The sequence below is a fragment of the Poecilia latipinna genome, unplaced genomic scaffold (assembly GCF_001443285.1).
Source record: "Poecilia latipinna isolate Pla-1442-1.1 unplaced genomic scaffold, P_latipinna-1.0 Scaffold3633, whole genome shotgun sequence".
Classification (NCBI taxonomy): domain Eukaryota; kingdom Metazoa; phylum Chordata; class Actinopteri; order Cyprinodontiformes; family Poeciliidae; genus Poecilia; species Poecilia latipinna.
Window position 1 is genome coordinate 14,015 of NW_015116249.1, and position 19,358 is coordinate 33,372.

At 39.3% G+C, this 19,358-nt stretch overlaps 1 protein-coding gene across 1 annotated transcript in view; it reads left to right on the plus strand.

Annotated features, from left to right (window-relative positions):
- The window catches only part of LOC106941379 (thrombospondin type-1 domain-containing protein 7A-like), a gene marked incomplete at its 5' end in the record, with an annotated part of 24,031 nt that extends 7,441 nt beyond the window's left edge, over nucleotides 1-16,590 (plus strand). The window contains 4 exons of the mRNA XM_015024384.1: nucleotides 1,849-2,097; nucleotides 2,580-2,761; nucleotides 7,755-7,910; nucleotides 16,316-16,590. Coding sequence (XP_014879870.1) covers nucleotides 1,849-2,097; nucleotides 2,580-2,761; nucleotides 7,755-7,910; nucleotides 16,316-16,527 — 799 coding nt within the window. The remainder of the gene's footprint in view (nucleotides 1-1,848; nucleotides 2,098-2,579; nucleotides 2,762-7,754; nucleotides 7,911-16,315) is intronic.
- Nucleotides 16,591-19,358: the final 2,768 nt, after the last annotated feature.

Sequence of the window (19,358 nt, forward strand, 5' to 3'; positions counted from 1 at the left end):
GGACATGTCCCCCCCGTCCCCCCCGCTTCCTACGCCTATGCTCCACCTACTCCCAGTGTTACTATAGCCATCTGCAGAAATGAGCCACTTCCAGTCAAAAACCACCAATCAAAGCCTGGAGGAAGTTATACAAATTTAGACAAATAAAATTTATACCCAATAGTAAACAGGTATAGTAAACAAAGTCTGTCATTTTTATCAGGTAGTTTATTTAAACATAATTCCAGCTCTTGCTGTTAAATGTTACTCCAGTGAGAGTCGGTATTCAGCACTGAATTACAGCTAAGGCACCAACTCTACAGAAATAGTTGTATTAAATACCAGATGTCAAGCCATTTACATTCTGCAAAGTCTGACACTTATTTTAGAATGAATGGTTTTTCTGTGTATGATTGTTTTCATACTTATGGTGGAATGCAGACTCAGCATTCTTACAGTTAGTCTAAGCATTCAAAGATGGTATAACAGACCTGGTTATACCATCTACATTCTTACAGTTAGTCTAAGCATTCAAAGATGGTATAACAGAGGGTGCAAAATCTGGTATGTGCAGGTCTAGGGTGCCTCCAAAGTTTTCAATGTTTAATAGTATTTTATGACATTCATTCACACTACAGGCAGTATTACAGCATCTTAATGAAAGTTGGGCCAAGCTCCACTTTAACACCCCACTAAACTCATTCATCATTTGAATTTTATGTGGTGTCAGAGCATGCTCACTGACACCACATGAATGGCCTTATTCTGTCTCTGGGCTCGCTTCACTCTTAAGGAGGCCAGTGAGCACAATCAACTCCATCCTAAGAAAGCCATGGCCCTACCACAGATTTTCTTATGCCTGAAAGAATAGATACCACAGACCTTTTCTCATTCTCAGCCTTTATGGTATAGACAGATGGCTGGAAGCTTTAAAGAGGCTTACACCTATTGACTGTATTATGTTGGATATAGCACAGGATCAAGGTTATCTAGCGTGGGGACTATTTATTTCATATTTTGACTGAACTGAAGCTGTTGTACCATGAATGTGGATCCTTTTATATTTTGTGAAAGAGACTCCCATAAAATACAAAAAACGGTTTGAAAAAAGAAAATCACAACCGATTCTGCAAACAATTTACCTGAGCAGAAACAGAGAAAAGATGCAGACAAGAATTTTGTCTTGATTTGGGGTGAAGAGGAAGACGCGATGGACCCAGGTTGTAGAGCAGGGCTGGCCAAAGTCGGTCCTCAAGGGCCGGCATCCTGCATGTTTTAGTAATCTTTTCAGCTACCAGTAGTAGCTGAAAAGATTACTACTGGTGGTAGTAATCTTTTCAGCATGTCAATGTTCCTCTTAGGTCTTCTAACGAGCCAGGTGCATTAAACCAGGGAGAGCTAAAACATGCAGGATTGCCGGCCCTCCAGGACAGACTTTGGGCACCCCTGTTGTAGAGTGAGAAATTATGAATTTAATAAAGGCCAAGCACAATAATCCAGGCAGCACAGTCAAGTGGAATGTTAATGGCTCAACACTGGTAGCAACTAGTTCAAACAACTGACAACAAACTTGACGCACAAAACTCCACAAGGAACACAGGTGGGTTTAAATACACAGGGAGACAATCAGGGGAAACGAGGAACAGCTGTACTCAATCAAGGGGTAGCTGGGACAACACAGAGACTCAACAGAACACTGAAACCTAAATAAACAAACAGAAAATCCAAATCACTACAAATTTAACTGGTTGTTGTTTTTAAAAAAAAATAAATTTCATTCAATTGACTTGAACAACACCTTAACATTATGTGTTGTGTTCTTATAACCAGCAGCACCTAATTAAAATTTACCATTGTCTCATTCTGCAGCCTTTGTTCTCAGGAGATGCTGCCAGTGAGCTTTCAGGCCTGCGTAATTCCCAGAGACTGTGATGTGACTGAGTGGTCTGGATGGTCAGCTTGCTCCAAGCAGTGCTACGACCCCAATGGGACGAAAGGGGAGCGAAGTCGCAACAGGAAAGTGAGCCAATTCCCAATAGGTGGAGGAGTGGAGTGCCCAGAACTTGAAGAAAAAGAGCCGTGCAGCCCCCAGGACGGAGCGGTTCGTCCATGCACTGTGTGAGTGAACAACTTTTCATTTTACAACCTGTGTCTTCTGACTAGAAGTAATAATGATGTTCTGGAGCGTCAGCCAGAGTGCTGACTTGAACCTGGAAATCTGTGGAGGGTTCTACAGATTAAGGTGATGGATCCCAGGCCTTCCAACTCAAAGACTTAATCATAGATTAATTATTAAAATATGAGTTAAAAGATTCATTTGCTCTAATGACTAAGATAAAGAGGAACTTGTGTCAAAATCTGCCAGGAATATAAACAAATTTGATCTTAAGTGATGTTGCTAATAAAAGACTTAGTCCCTGTTTTTAATATGCCACAGACTATGTGTCCATCTCAGCAGCATGTTCTAACGTAGAATATATACTTTATGGCATCAAATAAATGTGTTTTTTTCTTCTTACCGTTTTGTGTTTGGTCACATGAAGAAGCTTAGGTTAATGTGATCTCAATCTGACACTTCATCTGCCTTCATGTGTCACCAGCTACACCTGGAAAACCACAGAGTGGACAGAGTGTAGGGTGGACATGCTGCTGAGCCAGCAGGATCGTCGGCGTGGAAACCTGACAGGGTTGTGTGGAGGTGGAATCCAGACACGTGAGGTCTACTGTGTGCAGGCCAGTGCTGTTGCTTCACCTAATCTCAGTTCACTGAGGACTAGAGAAGGTAACTCCCCTAATTTTTGGAGCCTATAGTCCTTAACATGTTATATTCAGTTAATTGTGCTGTGTGGTGTTTTAAACACTTTAGATACTGTGCCTTCTAAACATGAGAAAACCATCCCATTTAAAGTTTTCCAGAAGTCATGAAGGGGACACTGCAGTGCTAACATACACAGCAAACTCTTAGACCTAAATGTAAAACTTTTTGGGTGTTAGAAACCTATCACACAGTCTGCAGCATGAAACATGAAGGTAGCAGCATTTTCTTTTCTTCGGCTGGACAAGCAAGTTGGTGGAGTTAATGGGTGTAGTTAAAGAACAATCCTGGAAAGAACTTGTGAACACTGGTGGAGTGAAAGTACAGCCATGCAATGAAATGGTTAAATCAAAGCATAGTCACCGTTTAGAAATGGCTTAGTTAAGACCCAGCTTTTATTCTATTATTTAATATTGACGCTCTCAAACCAATCTGAATGAGTTTTCACTGAACTGCAAAGACATAAAATGTCAAGATATCTGAACTGTATCCTGGTGTACTGTAGACTGGTTGCCAGTGTTTTACAGAACAAATGGAACAAGACTTGACAACTTTATAGTTGAGCAAAAGTATGAGGCTGTAGAGGTCCTGCTTCACAAATATTTTGAAATAAATTAGCTAAAAACTAAAACCAATTTTAAATTAGATGTACAAGTTGTGTTACAGATGAGCTTAGCAACGATGGCTCATCTCTTCAGACACATGTAGGACAGGGAATTAAAATAGTGTCCCCATTACCATTCATTTGCATTTTGAGTTGCGTGCAGTGCAGTGAAGAAAGCACTGAAATGTATATTTTCCAGTAAATCAATGGTTGTGCTGAACACACAGAGCTGGAAGTGGCCTGGAAGCTTGTCCATTTTTATCCAGCATTGACACAGTAAGTATCCGTCCATCTGGCTGGTGAAACTGGCATCTGTTGCTGAGATTATTCAGATCTTATGCTCACAACCAGTGGCTCGTTTTCAGCCTTCCAAGCCAAGAATCCACGTTACTGATTCCGTTAACAGAGGCGGACAACTTCTTGGGTTTTATTCTTTACTGCTGCCTGAGTCGATATACCATAAAAAGACATTATTTTTTGTGGTTGTCATGGAGATTGTTTTTAGGTAGAAACAAGAAGATATTAATGAAGGCATTCAGAGATGTAAAAAAATCAGTAGATTCTGCTTTAGGCAATAGCCAAAAAGGAAGAGAGTCAAAGGAAGATATACAACAAAAAGGAGGAGTGGAGAATGTAGGTGGGATGAAGTGGTTCTGCCAGCTCTACTGCTCAATTTCATCTTCCTCCCTTCACTATGTCATTTTCCCTGACACCATATATGAAATCATGTCAGGTAGTATTTGGTCATACCAAGCAATAAACATAGTAGCATCTTCATCCTAAATGTTTCCCATCTCGTGCTCAAGACACTTTTCAAAAGTTACAGGCTCTCCTTCATCCACCAGCTTCACTAGTCTGAAAGTGGTTAAATAATGTCTTTTGGAATGAAATTGCCCAATTGATGGTGCGTGTTAACTGCAAATTTGGTAATTTCCTACAACTTTTTGAAGGATACATTTTTAGTTTTCCTTGTCCTTTCCACTGCCAAGGTTTCACAACTAATAGGATTCTGCAACCTAACTTTATTTTGAATATTTCCACAAAAGTGACAATTTGCTTATCAAAAGGTGTTTTGATACCTAAAGGAAAATTGACAACTGATTCATTCATTATTTGAATGTTGCAAAGGCTTGTCCTCCTTTGTTTGCCAAATAAGAGAACAGAATGCCCGACTGATCGTTGCCGAAACTAAACATGGACCTAGCAAATCTATTTTAAATCATTTTCCTTCTCAAATGTTTAGGTGTCATAAGTACACAATTCTCATTACTGATTCCTTGGAAATTCAGCACTCTCACACGGACTTTTATGTTATTTTAAAAGATCATTGTTGTGGCTCTTTCATACATAAATTTGTCAAAAAATTCAACTGTTCTTTCATTTGTAAGCTGTTTCACAGTTCTAGAAAATGTTAGCACACACAATCATTTTTAACTCCAGGAGTACCTGCAGGATATTATCAGAGTGCACGCACAAAACTATCTCTGCACCTGATACACATGAATGCAGCATCCCCAAAGTGCATCATGTTCATGGCGCACAAAACCAGCACAAACCTAACCCAAACCAATACGAACGCAATGCAAATGGCAGCAGGACACACAACGCACATAAGGCAACACACTCACACTTATGTCTGTACAACTTTTTTCCTGTTTTTTTTTTTTGACAAACTACACTAAATAATAAAGACGGGAAGCAAAACCTGCCTGTGTGATCCACTGGTGTAGGAGGATGAAGATTCGCAGGATCAGGTGTCTGAGACATCAGACAACAGAGGAGGCGGCGAAGCAATAATGTTTGCTTGATTTCTATTCTTTTTGGCAAACATTTCCACTAGATTTAGCTGTTTAGCCCACCCACAGTCTTACTCTGATGCTCAGGAAGAGTGCGGCAGATGTCACAGTCGTAGAACAAGGAAGTGATGGGGGTTTCTCATCAGCTGATTAGTTCCCAAAACCATGAAAAAAAGAAGAAAACTTGTAAAAGCATACGCTGGGTCAGTGGAAACCCACCGGCACCGTGCACATGGTAAAAAGTTCAAGTGGAGTCCACTCAACCCCTCTTCAGACTGTATGAGGGCTAAAACTCCATTTATTCAGTTTTAGATAGCTTCAGCTTAGTCACCAAGCCACTAAATAAACCAAAGTAACCTGACTAATAACATTTAGGTTAAGGACTACATGTGTCCACCCCAACAGACACACACAGATGTGGGCTTCATACAGGATGTTTTGACACAACATGTTGAGTATTTTTAATTTCTTGAGATGACGTTTTATGAATTAATGCTATATAGTCTGAATTGAATTTAACTTGTCATTAGGGACACATTTCTGTATTTAAAATTTTATTGGGACAATCTAATATTCTAAGTTTAAATAGCATATTTTCATTAACTGTAAAGTGAAAAATTACCATAATTACCAGAAAAAAAAATGCTTGAAAACATCACTCTGTGGTAAATAACTTACATAATGCATTTTATTTAGTGAAGTGAGTTATGGAAACAAATGAACGTTTTAATGATCTAATTCATTCCATATGAATGTGTATGGACACATTCTTATCAAAGAATGTGTCCATAAATGACATGGTGGAAAGCAGCTGTGCCACTGTGATGCCATGAGTCCTCAGCTGGAACAGAGCTGGGCACCAGGATACTTTTGGCAGGTGGCTCATGGAGGCGGCCTCTCTGCTCCCTAATTTGTGTCTGGAAGCACAGCACATGGGAATGCACACCATCTGGCATGAAGATACCAGAGCAAGGGCAATCTGGGGAGAAGCTTGTCAGACTTTACAGTTGTACAGATGAACAAAGGGGCTATTGTTGCTTTAACATTATTAATGAAGAAAAATTTGGGAGGAATGTTTGACTTTCCCAACCCTTCACATTTTGACAAAAAATTTAATTTTACTGGTCTAATTCAACATTTGTGTCTATAATAAAAATGTTCACATTTAGCTTTGAGTCATGGTTCCTAATAAGGAATAAACTGAAACTAGCACACTAGTTCCAGTTCTAGTGAGCTGGAGCTAGTCTGGCCTGCCAGCACTCCAGACCTGTCCCTCATTGAAAATGTGTGGAGCGCAAAATGCAACAACAGAGACCCCAGACTGCTAAACAAGAATGGGGGGGGGAAATAAATAAAACAACAATTAGTTTCCTCGGTCCCTAAACACTTATTGAGAGTTGTTTTAAGGAAAGGTGATGTAACACAGTGTAACAAAGTTGTTCTTGTCCCAACTTTTTTGGAATATGTTGCAGTCATCAAAACATAAAAAAGTGACTATTTGGATACAGCAATAACATTTTTCTGACTAACATTAAACAGTATGCCCTTGTAATGGATTCAATTCAATACTGGTTGAAAAGGATTTGCAACTCATCATAACTTTTTTTTTCCTTTATGTTTTACACAAAGTCTCAACTTCATTGGAGTTGGGGTTGTAAATTCTAAACTATTTATTGGTTTTAAAGACAAATCTTTATGGCCATAGATCTGGCACTATGAAAATAAATATTAATGTAAAATATTTTCTTGCATGAGACTGCTAGAAAATAAAGTCCTTTATTCTCCCTGGATAACTTCTGATTGATTATATTAGAACTGAGTTTATTTTTTATAGCACAGGGAAATTGGGGTCAGATCACTTTACACTAGAAGGTTAGGAGCTTACATCCACCCATCCATCCATTTTCTTACACCCTCGTCCCTAGTGGGGTTGTGAGGGGTGCTGGTACCTATCTCCAGCAAACGTTTCAGGCTAGAAGCGGGGTACACCCTGGTCAGGTCGCCTGTCTGTCACAGTAGGAGCTTATAGTAACTCAGAAACCAAACACTTCTTGGATGTGCAGTTACAGTATGGCAGTAACCATGGTAGGATGAAAAGAAATGGGACACCATTTGTTTAGATGGTAATAAAAGGGCAACCAATCATTTTACTTGATTTAACTTATCACCTTCTATAGCATTACATGTGGTTTAAGGTCGCATGACATGTACACATGCTTAAGTGTGACTATTAAAGGACACACCTCTGGGGATGGCAGTTTGCATGTGAATGAAGCTGAATACTGTTGTTGCACAGCTTGAATAATTCATCAGTCTGGCGACCTTGCAGAGAGTCACCAACACCTGACTGTATCTGAAATACACAAAGAAAAAAGACAATCTAACTCGGGTGTGAAAGTACAGTTGATCGACTAATTTATGTTTGTCAGAATGCCTCAATGATTAGTCATGATATTTATGTTTTTTGCTGTTCTATTTCTTTTCTGATGTGTTTTTGTTTTTTTGTAATTGAGTTTGCACAGCTACTGCTAGTTCATTCATCGTTTGTGTTTCTCCATAGGTTTGCGGCCAGTGGACAGTGAACTGTGTTTGGGAGTTCCTCCGAATACCACACAGCTCTGCCATATCAGCTGCCCTGTGGAATGTGAGGTGTCTTTGTGGAGCTCTTGGGGACCTTGCACTTATGAGAACTGTCAAGACCAGACCACTAAGAAAGGTAAGAAATTGCTGGGTAACTTTGATTGGAGGTGTGTAGTGTACACACCTTCTTAGAATGAAACCTCACTGTGGAAGCCACAATGCATTATGTTCAGCTAGAGGTCATGTGTTAGTGACCACTAACACATGGTGGGACATTCTCCTTTAGGATTTTCTTTTGTAGACAGCAGAATTTATGGTTCCATTTATTACAGAAAGTTTTCCAGGTTCTGAAATCAAGACAACCCCAGATTATCACACTACTGCCACCATGTTTTACAGTTGGTATCATGTCCTTATTCTGAATTGTTGTGTTACTGTTACACTAGATATATTGGGACACCAGCCTGGTAAAAACCAGCCCCTTCTCCTACACTGTTTGCTTCTTTCAGAGGGACTGGACTCTCAGCTGTTGAGAAGCGATTGCTTCCTGGAGGCATAGTCTCTATTAAGGTTTTAAATTTTACCAAATGGCTGACATTTGGCCTTGACATGTGTAATTTACCAGTTCCACACTAAGAAGGTTACCAGAAATTGCCTGTGCTGTAAACAACCATCCTCCACTGCAAAGAGAGAAGTGGCATGCCGAACGAGACGGCTGTTAATATTAAGGCAGTATTTGGAAGAGTGGCCAACATGGACTGAACACCTTTCTTCACTTCTTCTGCTGCCATTGCTAAAAGTTCAGAACTACTACAATTGTAAAACAGAGCAGAAAGTCAACATCATCCATCACTACTTTGCCTTCTGTTTGCTGATTGGCCCGGTTCAAATTCTAATCAAGTGGAATAAGGCAGGAGGAATGGCCAAACTACAGGGTCACACACCTCCCAAAGACAGAATCGGTTCCCTACTGCTTACATTTAAACAGCAATCTTAATTATGCTTCCATGGCACAAATATGACTGGCTACTTGATTTGGACTCCCTAGAGTATTACTGTCTATGAGGAAGAGCAGTTTAATATTCCTCACACCTGTTACACGCTCAGCTTGGGAGAGTGACATGTGCCTTCTAACAGTCCAGTGGTGGTATGCTCCTTTTATTTGTCACACCACAACTGTGTCTATCAAAAATAATTTATTTTCATCCAACCTTTTTTGAATTTTTTTCAGAATTTTGCAGATAAAACAAGATGTTTTATCTGCAAGACGTTTTGGCTGAGGGAACCAGTAATGGCACAAAATGACAGTTCAGCAGAGAAAAAACAGGAGAAATGGATTTACTTCACAGTGGGAGAGATTGAATGATTTATGAGATGCATGCTTTAACAATGTTAACCTGAGAAACATATAGTACACATAAGAGAGGTATCTGAAGGTTAACAGGCTAATAAAAATCAACCATCAGGCTAAGACTGTTTATCTGACAAATATCAGTCAATAAAGGAGATTTTAACCTTGTATGAACTCTGCAGCTTACCCAGTTATGTGACGTAGATAAGCTCACCTAAAACACCCACAGATACCCATTCCAAGACTGTAGATTGTTAGGCCTATTCTTTGTATAAAATTTGACTCTCCATTCTAAAAATCTTCCAATAATGACAGACTGCATGTTTCTGGAAGCATTGCCACTCCAGCCATAATTACCCCCTGAAGTTACAGCATCTACCATGACTAATGCATGTTGACTCTGCTTTAATGAAGTGCTTTAAATGAAAGATATGGTAGTAAATTCTCTTCCATGCATCTTAATGATGGATCCAGTTGCTCACTGTGCCACTTCTACTTTCACTGTCAAGCGCTGTTCCTTTTGCCAAGACAACGCACACAAGTGTGTGCGCGCACATACACATATACACACTCACGTACACGCACATAGACTTTCATGTCTGTCTAGCCTTGCTCAAAATACCACAGACATAAAATAAAAGTGTTTCCTACTGGCTGCATTAGGACTTATTCCTAAACCTTTGAAGAAGAAGAAGCAGTTTCATGTATGATTGTAAGCCAAGTTGCATCTCTGACTGTGTAAAAACTTTAAAAAATGAAAAAGAAACATTGAATGCAGGAAGCCAGCCTTACATAACTATGCAAGGTTGGACATGCACTTTGATCAAAGGAAGTGTTCTACATCTACAAACTTTATTTAGTTAGGTTTATTTTCAGCTATATTTTGTAAAAGCACGACAGAAGAGGAGGATTAAAACACCTAATTTCTTTTAAGACAATGGCACACAACCACATGAAAAGCAGGAGAATATTTACTCGGAAGATTGATTACTGAATGGAGAAACAGGTAAGTTGATTAGTGATTGAAGCTGTTGCAGGTGGGAGCTGCAACAACTGAGGGAAACTAATAGTGACAGATGACAGAACCAAAACGGCTACCCATAAGGCAACACAAAGATGAGAGTAAACTAAATAAGAGCACATCAATCTGCTCAAAATACAAACCTAACGTACAAAACAAATACATGAATAACAAGCAACAAATACTAGAGAAAAAACATGAAAGTGAAGACTCTGCAGGTCAGTGGGAATGGAATAGGACATTAAAATTTAACAAGGTATAACCAAAAATGCTGGACCACACAACCTTCACTGCTTCTGCTTACACATTACATACCTGAGAGTGTCATGATCCGTGTTTCTGTGTATTTATTTTAAGGTTTTTCTGTGTTCAGTTTCTGTCCTGAGTCTCTGTTGTTTCTGTCTTCCCCGTTGATTGCTTCCCAGGTGTGTCTCATTCCTTGATTACCCTCCCTGTGTATTTAGTCCCACCTGTTTTTGTCTCTTGTCGGATCCTCGTCGTACGTCATACCTTGTCTGTTCCTCGTCCGTTGTAGTTTTCAGTTCAGTTTCTCAGTAGAACTGTTAGTCCTGAGTTTCTGATTATTTCGTCGTCACAGTAGAACTGCTTAAGTCCTGTGTCGGCGTTGGCTCTGTTGCTCAGTCTATTGCTACCAGTGTTAGGTTTATTTTCCGCTCATTGTGCTGCCTACTTGTTTTGACTGTTTGAGCTGCTACCTTCATTAAATTCATTATCGTCTTCATCTGGGTCGCCACGTTCTATCTCACCACCACCAACCACGCTTCCTGACAGAGAGATTATTTCACTATTCTTCCGGCAGGGGGGATGATTATTAAAATCTCTGGAGTTTTGCATTTAAATAAGAAGCTCCGGAAAACAGCTGTTAATATAATTATTTTGATAGAATTTTTTATTTAATTATGTCATAGCAGTTTATAAGATACAATGGCCCAGTTCATATCCAATTATAAATTCAAATCTGTCCATACTGATCAGGTCAATATCAGTTCAGTCCACTTCCATACAATCAAGGAAGATTCAATGAAATCACTGCCATAGAAACATAATACAGATTTGAACACCACGAGTATTGAGTAAAATGTAACATTGTATAGCTAAGGAAAGTAACAGAACACATGAAAAATGTCCTTTGATGCCATCCGCCGTCCTGATCATTGAGTGAAAGTAAAACAAAATTTCCAGCCCAACCAGGATTGGTATTAGGAGCCATCTTGGAGCTGAGAGGATTTCTGAAAACTTCAAAGTTTGAATAGATGCCAGCTAACAGTAACTACTGATAAAACATTCCTTAAATAACAAGTAACTGAGAACATATTATTTTCCAATGATTGCGCACAATTAAGTATAAATTAGTGCATATGTAGCAGCTGTGAATTAGCTAAATGCAGTCAGAAGCAATGACAATGCCAGCAGTCCCATACGATTGTGCCAGAAAAGATGTAGGCTCCCACATACTTGGGCGTTCCTCACTCTGCAGAGTGTCATGCATTGTCAAAGCAAACTCAGTGGGAATTCATAGTGGACATCCGCTGGACACTCCCACACAGATACATTTTTACAACCACTTATGCATACTCGGTAAACTTCTTGGTGGGAAATTGTGTTTTCTACCCAACTGTTTTGTCAGTGACACAACTATGAGGTTGAAAATCAGTGTAAGTAATTGCAAGAATACACATCAGCCACCCTGCCACTTTGTGCTACACTAACGGGTGTGGAGTGACTGACCTGGTGGAGAAGAAACAGGGTCAGGCAACCAACTAGTTCTGTAAACTTGCTAGTAACCATTAGGATTGAGGGAAATCAAAGAATTTTTCACAAGAAAAGTATGATTGCCACTTGAGTTCTTGTTGACTTGACTAAGACATCTCAACAGGAAACTGTGGGTGAAGTCTGTGTGGTTCACAGAACACGTACAGGAGTGTGTGGTAACTTTTAATATCAAAAACATTTTCTCTGTTCGAAAACAGAAGAATTGAAGTTCTGAGTTCACACTAGGAAGCCTACCATGTTTTTTTTTGTCAATATGTTAAAGGAAAAGCCTCGCAAAGTGGATTCTGTGACACACTAAAGAGATTAGAGAACAGACTAGCTCATTTTTTTTAATCATTGAAAGCAGGAGGCCAGCCTTGCATAACTATGTAAGGTTGGACATGCACTTTGATCAAAGGAAGTGTTCTACATCTACAAGCTTTATTTAGTTAGGTTTATTTTCAGCTATATTTTGTAAAAGCACGACAAAAGAGGAGGATTAAAACACCTAATTTCTTTTAAGACAATGGCACACAACCCTATCTATTGTGATTTCAACAATCATTTGCCCAGGTATCATTTTTTTGAGCTCATGCCGTGTTCCAGGATCCATTCTATTCATGCACCTCTAGTTTGGAATTTCTTACAGCTTGTTCTATAGACAGACTCCAGGCAGAACTTTCTTCTTGTTTGGTGTTCCACAACTGCTATATACAAATGCTGCTTTAGGAGAAACCTATCAGGACTTCCACTTGAGTTCTTGTAAAGTATTACATTTCCTGTCCAAAAATAACTTAGTTCTTGTTATAACCACATGTAATAAAAGAACTCAGCTTCTATATTCTATATCAAGTTCTGTGTTCTTGTATGGAGTGTTAAAATGCTTATTTGCATAAATAAAGCTAACCTTTGGTTGTAAATTAGCTTTTCTACAACTTTTTGTTGATAAAAATGTTTAATTTTCCTTACTTTACAGCACACCCAATGATTGTTAGTGCTCAATGTTTGAAGATCATTTTCAGTGTCCTGTTTCCTACTACATGAGATGGTACAGGGTTTTAGAAGCTAATTCTTCAGTTGTATCAAACTCAGTTAACCTTTTTATCCTTTTAACCATTTCTTATTTTGTTGCCTGGCAATGTACATTAACTGTGATTGTATTAATGTATATGAATTTGTACTGAAAATGAAGCCCCTAGGTCTATCAATGGAAGCATGTGTTGTGTTGCTATCTTTCAGTCATGCAAATCATTAAACCCCCTGCAGATAGCTAGAGAATGAGCCCTAAATTGAATTTCTCAAACCCCAAACCTCATTTTTCTCCAAACAAAGCTCCCTCACTCCCCCTCCACACCACTTATTCTCCATCAGATAACACTTCTGTCAGTGAGTGCAGACACAGGATGGTTCATGTCCAGCTGACCTACTGATTAAATAAAGGATTTTCAAAGGAAGACAAAAAAATGAAATGGAACCTGTACCACAAAAGTACTCCAGGGGGTTGCTGCCTTATCTGACAGGAGCAGGAATGTGAAATAAGGGGGGTTGACCTTGGCTAGGGTGGAAAGAGCGTCCTGAGGACTTGACTGTGGAATGTCTTGCCTTAAGCAGCACAATTGTGAGAAGTCCAACTGAATTAATGAACTATAATGACAGTTTGACATTTTGGATGAACATGGTTTTAATGAGTGAAACACTGGAGCACTCATAGAGGAGAAATTCTAAAAATTTTTACTCAATTTTAGATTTATAATGTTTTTTGCTGTTACATGTGTCAGTCATTGAATTAATGTGAGCCATGACATTGTCATGGAGCATATTAGATTTTGAATCATTGCTGTACGTCCTCACTCATGGAAAGACAGGAGGTGTTTATAATCTTTGACCTGGTTGGGTCAGTTTACTTGTCTCATTGTGGAAGTCAATATGTGTCATCAGGATTTGAATTAAAATGGCACTGAAATTTTAATGCATGTTTGTGCTTATCTTTCAGTGTTAAAATATATTTAGAATATTTTTTTTACCTGAAAAAAATCATTGTCATTATTTCTACATGGTTGATATCTAATTTAATTTAACTTCAAGCTAAAAAGTCACATTGCTATTTCAAATTGATCGCATTTTCAATTGCTGTTTTCCAGTTTAACTTTTCAGTGTTAAAAAAATTGGCATACAAAAAAATTCAACTTGTCAAAATTCAAATGTAATAATTTCAGTCTCCTTAGTTTCAACTGGCTCATTTCACTGCCTGAAATTCTGCATCTACATTCCAGATATGAAGCTGCTTCATCCATTCCCATGAACTATGATTCATGTTCACTATCCCATGAACTATTCCACCCCTTGATCAGCACGTACTCTAGAAACAAGATATGCAAATGACTTAAAGTTTGCACAATTATATAAAAGTATGATATGCATGAATTAGAAATTTGAGCAGAGCTCAAAAATTCTTTCTAACTGGGTTTCTGTTTAAAATTCAGGCAAACTAAGAGTAAGAGATGAAAATTTGTCAGCCAGGGTGCTTAAAAACATCACAGACTTGGGATTGAGAAAAAAAAAGGTGAGAATAGATAAACAGGGCAAGGGTTAATAAATAAATGGATGCAGAGTAAAAATATGGCACATTTGCTCTAAGGACAGACCAGGGATTTGTTATTGGCAGACTGTCTGCAAAATAATCGTGACGTTAGTTATGGTAAATTTGATATCTGGTCATGTGAGTTTACTTAAATGTAAGCAGTTTTACACACCAAACACTTCCAGAATTAGTATGTCAATGAAGGGAACAAACTCAGAATTAAAGCTGCAAGCGGTGTTGGAGGACCTCGCAGCAAAGCTCTCTGAAGGCCTATTGGCAACCGCCGGGGTTCCAGCACCGCCACTCTCTTGCCACCGCCAACGCTCTGGCGCAGTTCCCGCAGCTATCCACCAGGTGACACACACCTACGTCTTCCGCAGCGCTCCCTGACACAAACGGAGTCGATCTGAATTGCAATTTCAAACTATTGGGCTCTTTAGAGGCTAACAAAGGTCAAGCCTGACAAGTTTACTGTAAATAAGATGAGACATGTATGATTTTGAACAGTCTTTCTTCCAACACAAAGACTGCTCTAATAGTTCCTTCCAACAAGTGACTTCCTGTTGGAAGGGGGCGTGGCTAAAGTGATGTCACCAATTGAATGTGATGAGCTCTGCTCTGTGATGATACCAATGAAGTTTAATGCAATTGGGAGCTTCTATTGGGAAGTTATTCCATCTTGATGTTTCATGGCGAATGGCCAGATTTGAGGCTTGGCCACGCCCATGTGCTTTGACACAGGAAAATTCCTTTGATAATTTTTGACTCTCAATGCCTCAAGACTGTGCTGAGTGAGTTTGAAGCCTGGATCTCAAAAGCTCTAGGACGAGTTCACTCAGATACGATGTCAATAAAATAGACAAAATGGCGACTTTGATCCAAAATGGCCAACTTCCTGTTGGGTTTGGACCATAGCTCCTAGAGACGTTTAGATCCTGACAAGTTACACATGTGTACCAAGTTTCATAATTCTGGGATAAACCATTTAAAAAAAATATTCTAGGGGGCGCTGTGGAGGAATTAGGCCACGCCCACCAAATTTTGCACTGGATTCCTGTTGGCGGATGGACAAGGATCAATCTCAGTGAGTTTGGTGCAGCTGGACTAAAACATGTGGAATCTAGAGCAAAACGTATGGCGGAGGTGTGACCTGTGACTTCGCCGTGCCCTCCACGGCCACGCCCTCCACTGAAAACTCTGGGCGCTTTAAAGCAAGTGAGACCAGTTTGTTATCAGTCATCTCACACAAGATCATCTTGATTAGGTCAAGAGAGCCAGAGTTGTATCTTTCCAAGTAAAAAAAATTCACTTCCTGTTCTGAGGAGGCGGGGCTTAGGTGAGGTCAGACTGTGATGACATAGGATCGTTAGGATTCCATCCAGGATCCCTCATGCCAAGTTTGGTGCCAATTGATCTTTTTATGAGAAAGTTATAGCGTTTCGTATCGAGTTTCAGATCTCTATGACCTTCGGTTTCCCCCAACTCATGTTAGGGGGCGCTGTAGAGCAGCTTGGCCACCCCCACTTGCAATTCCACCAGAATCCAAACATTTTGGTTGGGGGACAATTTTGGGTCAAGTTTGGTGAGGTTTTGAATATGTTAAAGGCCCCAAAAAGCCGCGCGAAGTGACGGAAAAAAAAAATGAATAAAATAATCGAGAAATCTTGCGACTACAATAGGCCTTCACCATCGCTTCGCTGCTCAGGCCTAAATATACATTTAAATTTCAGGGGCATTTTTAATTCAAATTCAGTTACACATGTTTATGTCCATATTTCATTATTTGCTGTAATGATTCCTGTTTTTCTTTAACAGGTTTTAAACTGAGGAAGCGAAGGATCATCAATGAGCCCACAGATGGGACAGGAAACTGTCCTCATCTAGTAGAGGCCATACCGTGTGAAGACCCCAGCTGCTTCGAGTGGCTTGTGGTTAAACTGGAGGAATGTGTCCCTGACAATGAGAAGGAGTGTGGTCCTGGTATGCAAATCCCCCAAGTCCAGTGTATCAACAGTGATGGTGAGTGAACATAATAAACTAGACTTGTGAAACTATTTAACATGATAGAGCTCTTTATCAGATAATAAAAATCCAAATATGTTGCTCTTGATTGGAGGTTCATTGTAACAATGCTTTTTAAAGTCTCTTGTACCTCACTGAAACCTTTCTGCATTCTGTTAGCCAGGAATTTTTCAGATCTTTAAGCTCATAAAGACCTTCCGACCCCTGGCCTGATCAATCATCATTTGATGTTTATTACAGTAACTTATGGCAAACACTGAGTAGCCATAAGTTACTCAGTGAGAAGAATTGTATGAATGAATGCATTTAAACAGACCCAATCTGGACAGCTGACATGGAGACACTGAAGTATTAAGCAATGGTCTTCAATTTGTGAAACAAGTACTCAAGTCAAACTGGTATGAACACTCAAATAAATGCAACTGTGTGTTTGACATTCTTGTAAAACAAAAGATACTGTCTGTTCTCCATTTGGACTTTATTGTTTCCAATTCCTCAGCCAGGAAAGTTGATATTATCTCATCTTGCAACTAATTTGCATATTTGATCATGCGTGATCAATGTGCTGTAAAAGAAAAAAATTGAATATTGGCAAGGCAAAAAGTGATTAAAAATACTGAAAATATGCTTAGAAGTTCGTGAAATTATTTAGTAATATTATTATTTTAACTGAACCTATAGTGCATAAATCAGTTTTGCATAATATCAAATTATGATGATGTATGAGGCACACAGTGAAGGCACACAGTGGAAGAGTTTAATAAGAGACTGTGTGACTCAAATAAAGGCATTTTTTATGTGGATTAGTTTCAGAGAGAAAACCCCCCTTTAGATTGCCAAAGGTTTCATCGCTTACATGGACACAAAATGGTGCTCAAAATGAGAGTTCATCTATGAAATTGACGGAAGATGGGACTTTCGGTCTAACTGGCAAAGAGATGGCAGCATAGGGCAACAAGCTCCTGACAATGTTATTAAAAACAATTTTCGACGACTCAAATTCAATTGGTGATGCATGACTAAAAATAATAATGAAGGATCACGCCCAAGAAAAGTAAGAAAAAAACGCAGCTCAAAGAAAAGACAACAAGAAAGTTTAGCTTAATGAAGTGGCTGGTGAAGGTATATAATTATTGGACTGAAGGTAAAATTTGGTGTCGATCAGTATTTAACCATATTTCTGAAAATATTACTTGTAGGATAGACATAACATTGTGTTGTAAAAACCTTCACTTTAGTGTCTGCACAAATGAAAAAACTGATATTTTATAATATTTATCATTACCATTTCAGACAAGCAAAATGGTTTTGCTCATCTGAAGGATTGGTATACTCTTGAAGAATGTGAATTAATATAAGTTACATCTCACTTCCCTTTGGCATCAACAAAGTGTTTTTGAATTGAATTGAATTTGAACACCCTATTCTTTTTGTAGTTTCGTTGTAATATATAGATAGATCTCATCATGTGGAAATTCAATATAATTTGTCACTCACTTTAGAAAGTGAAACTCCTATGGAATAGGTTCATTGCGGAGTGACACTTCTTTTTGTTATCATTTTGATGATTATGACTTACAGAAAATAAAAACTCAAAATTTAGATGCTGCTGTCTTTGAATGGAGATCCAATCTAGTTTGACATGAACCTGGTGGCCAACCCCCATCTCTGTGCATCTTACTCCCCAGAGACTTCATTAGAGACCCTCATCCACACACAGCATCTCCATTTCTCTTCATCTTACATGCTTCCAGTCCTGCCACCTTCAGAAGTTCTTGGATGACTTGGCTGTTGTAGCGTGTCTATGAGGGGGAGGGGGGGAGTAACGAGAACTAGTGGACAAGCTTGGAGTTGGACTGAACTGAACCAACTGAGCTGAACATCTGAAAGGCTAGTAAGATAGTTATTGATTTCAGCAGGAAGAAGGCATCTTCATGGAAGCTACAGATTATGGGGGAGGAAAAAGAAATGGTGGAGGACTAATCATACGGGCTGTCATGATTGACAACAGACTGGACTGGACATGCTTGTGTATTTCAGGTTTCTCCATAATAATGTTCAGTATCAGGTGTGAGGATTCACAGACCTGCCCCCAGCACCTGAGGCAGACTGGGAGGAAATTGAAGCCACAGACATCCAAAGGCCCCAGGAGTCCCTGGAGGATCCCTGCAAGTACAAATCCCCCTCATTCCCAGCCCACCCCTCCCAGAGAAGAGCAGAAGAGAATCTTGGGAATTTAGGTCTGAACTTTGACTGGGCAAGAACATGAACAAACATACTCCCAAAATGTTCCTGAAGCTGTTTGTTCACTGATGTTCCCTAAGAAACCTCACAAGAAGGAGCATTTGTTGTCCTGGTGAAGCAGTTGACTTGATTTCATGTGAATATGAAAGCACACTTTTTTTAGATTCAACTACAGTGCAAAAGCTTCAGGGGGCTGCTGCCACCAGCTCACAGGGTCTGCTGGCAGCCAGAGAAGTAATATATTTTGAAACAGTTCCAGTTATTTGTGAGCAGATTGTTTTTAGCCAAGAAATGGTTGTTCACTGCAACATAAACTTCATAAAATCTATTGACTAGTATTTCAGCTGCTTTGTCAACATCTCTCTGAGGACCCTATGGATTTCTTAGTAATATAATCCGAGTCAAGGACATGAGGTCAAATGATGCCAGACATGTACAGTGGTCTCTTCAATATTAACGTGATTCTAAAAGGAACAACTCTTAGATTGTTAGAAAAAATTCTGATTTGTTATCCGTCCATCCATTGTCCTCTACTTATTCAATGTCAAGTCATGAGCTTAACTGCTCACCAAACTTCCTGATGATACTGTTG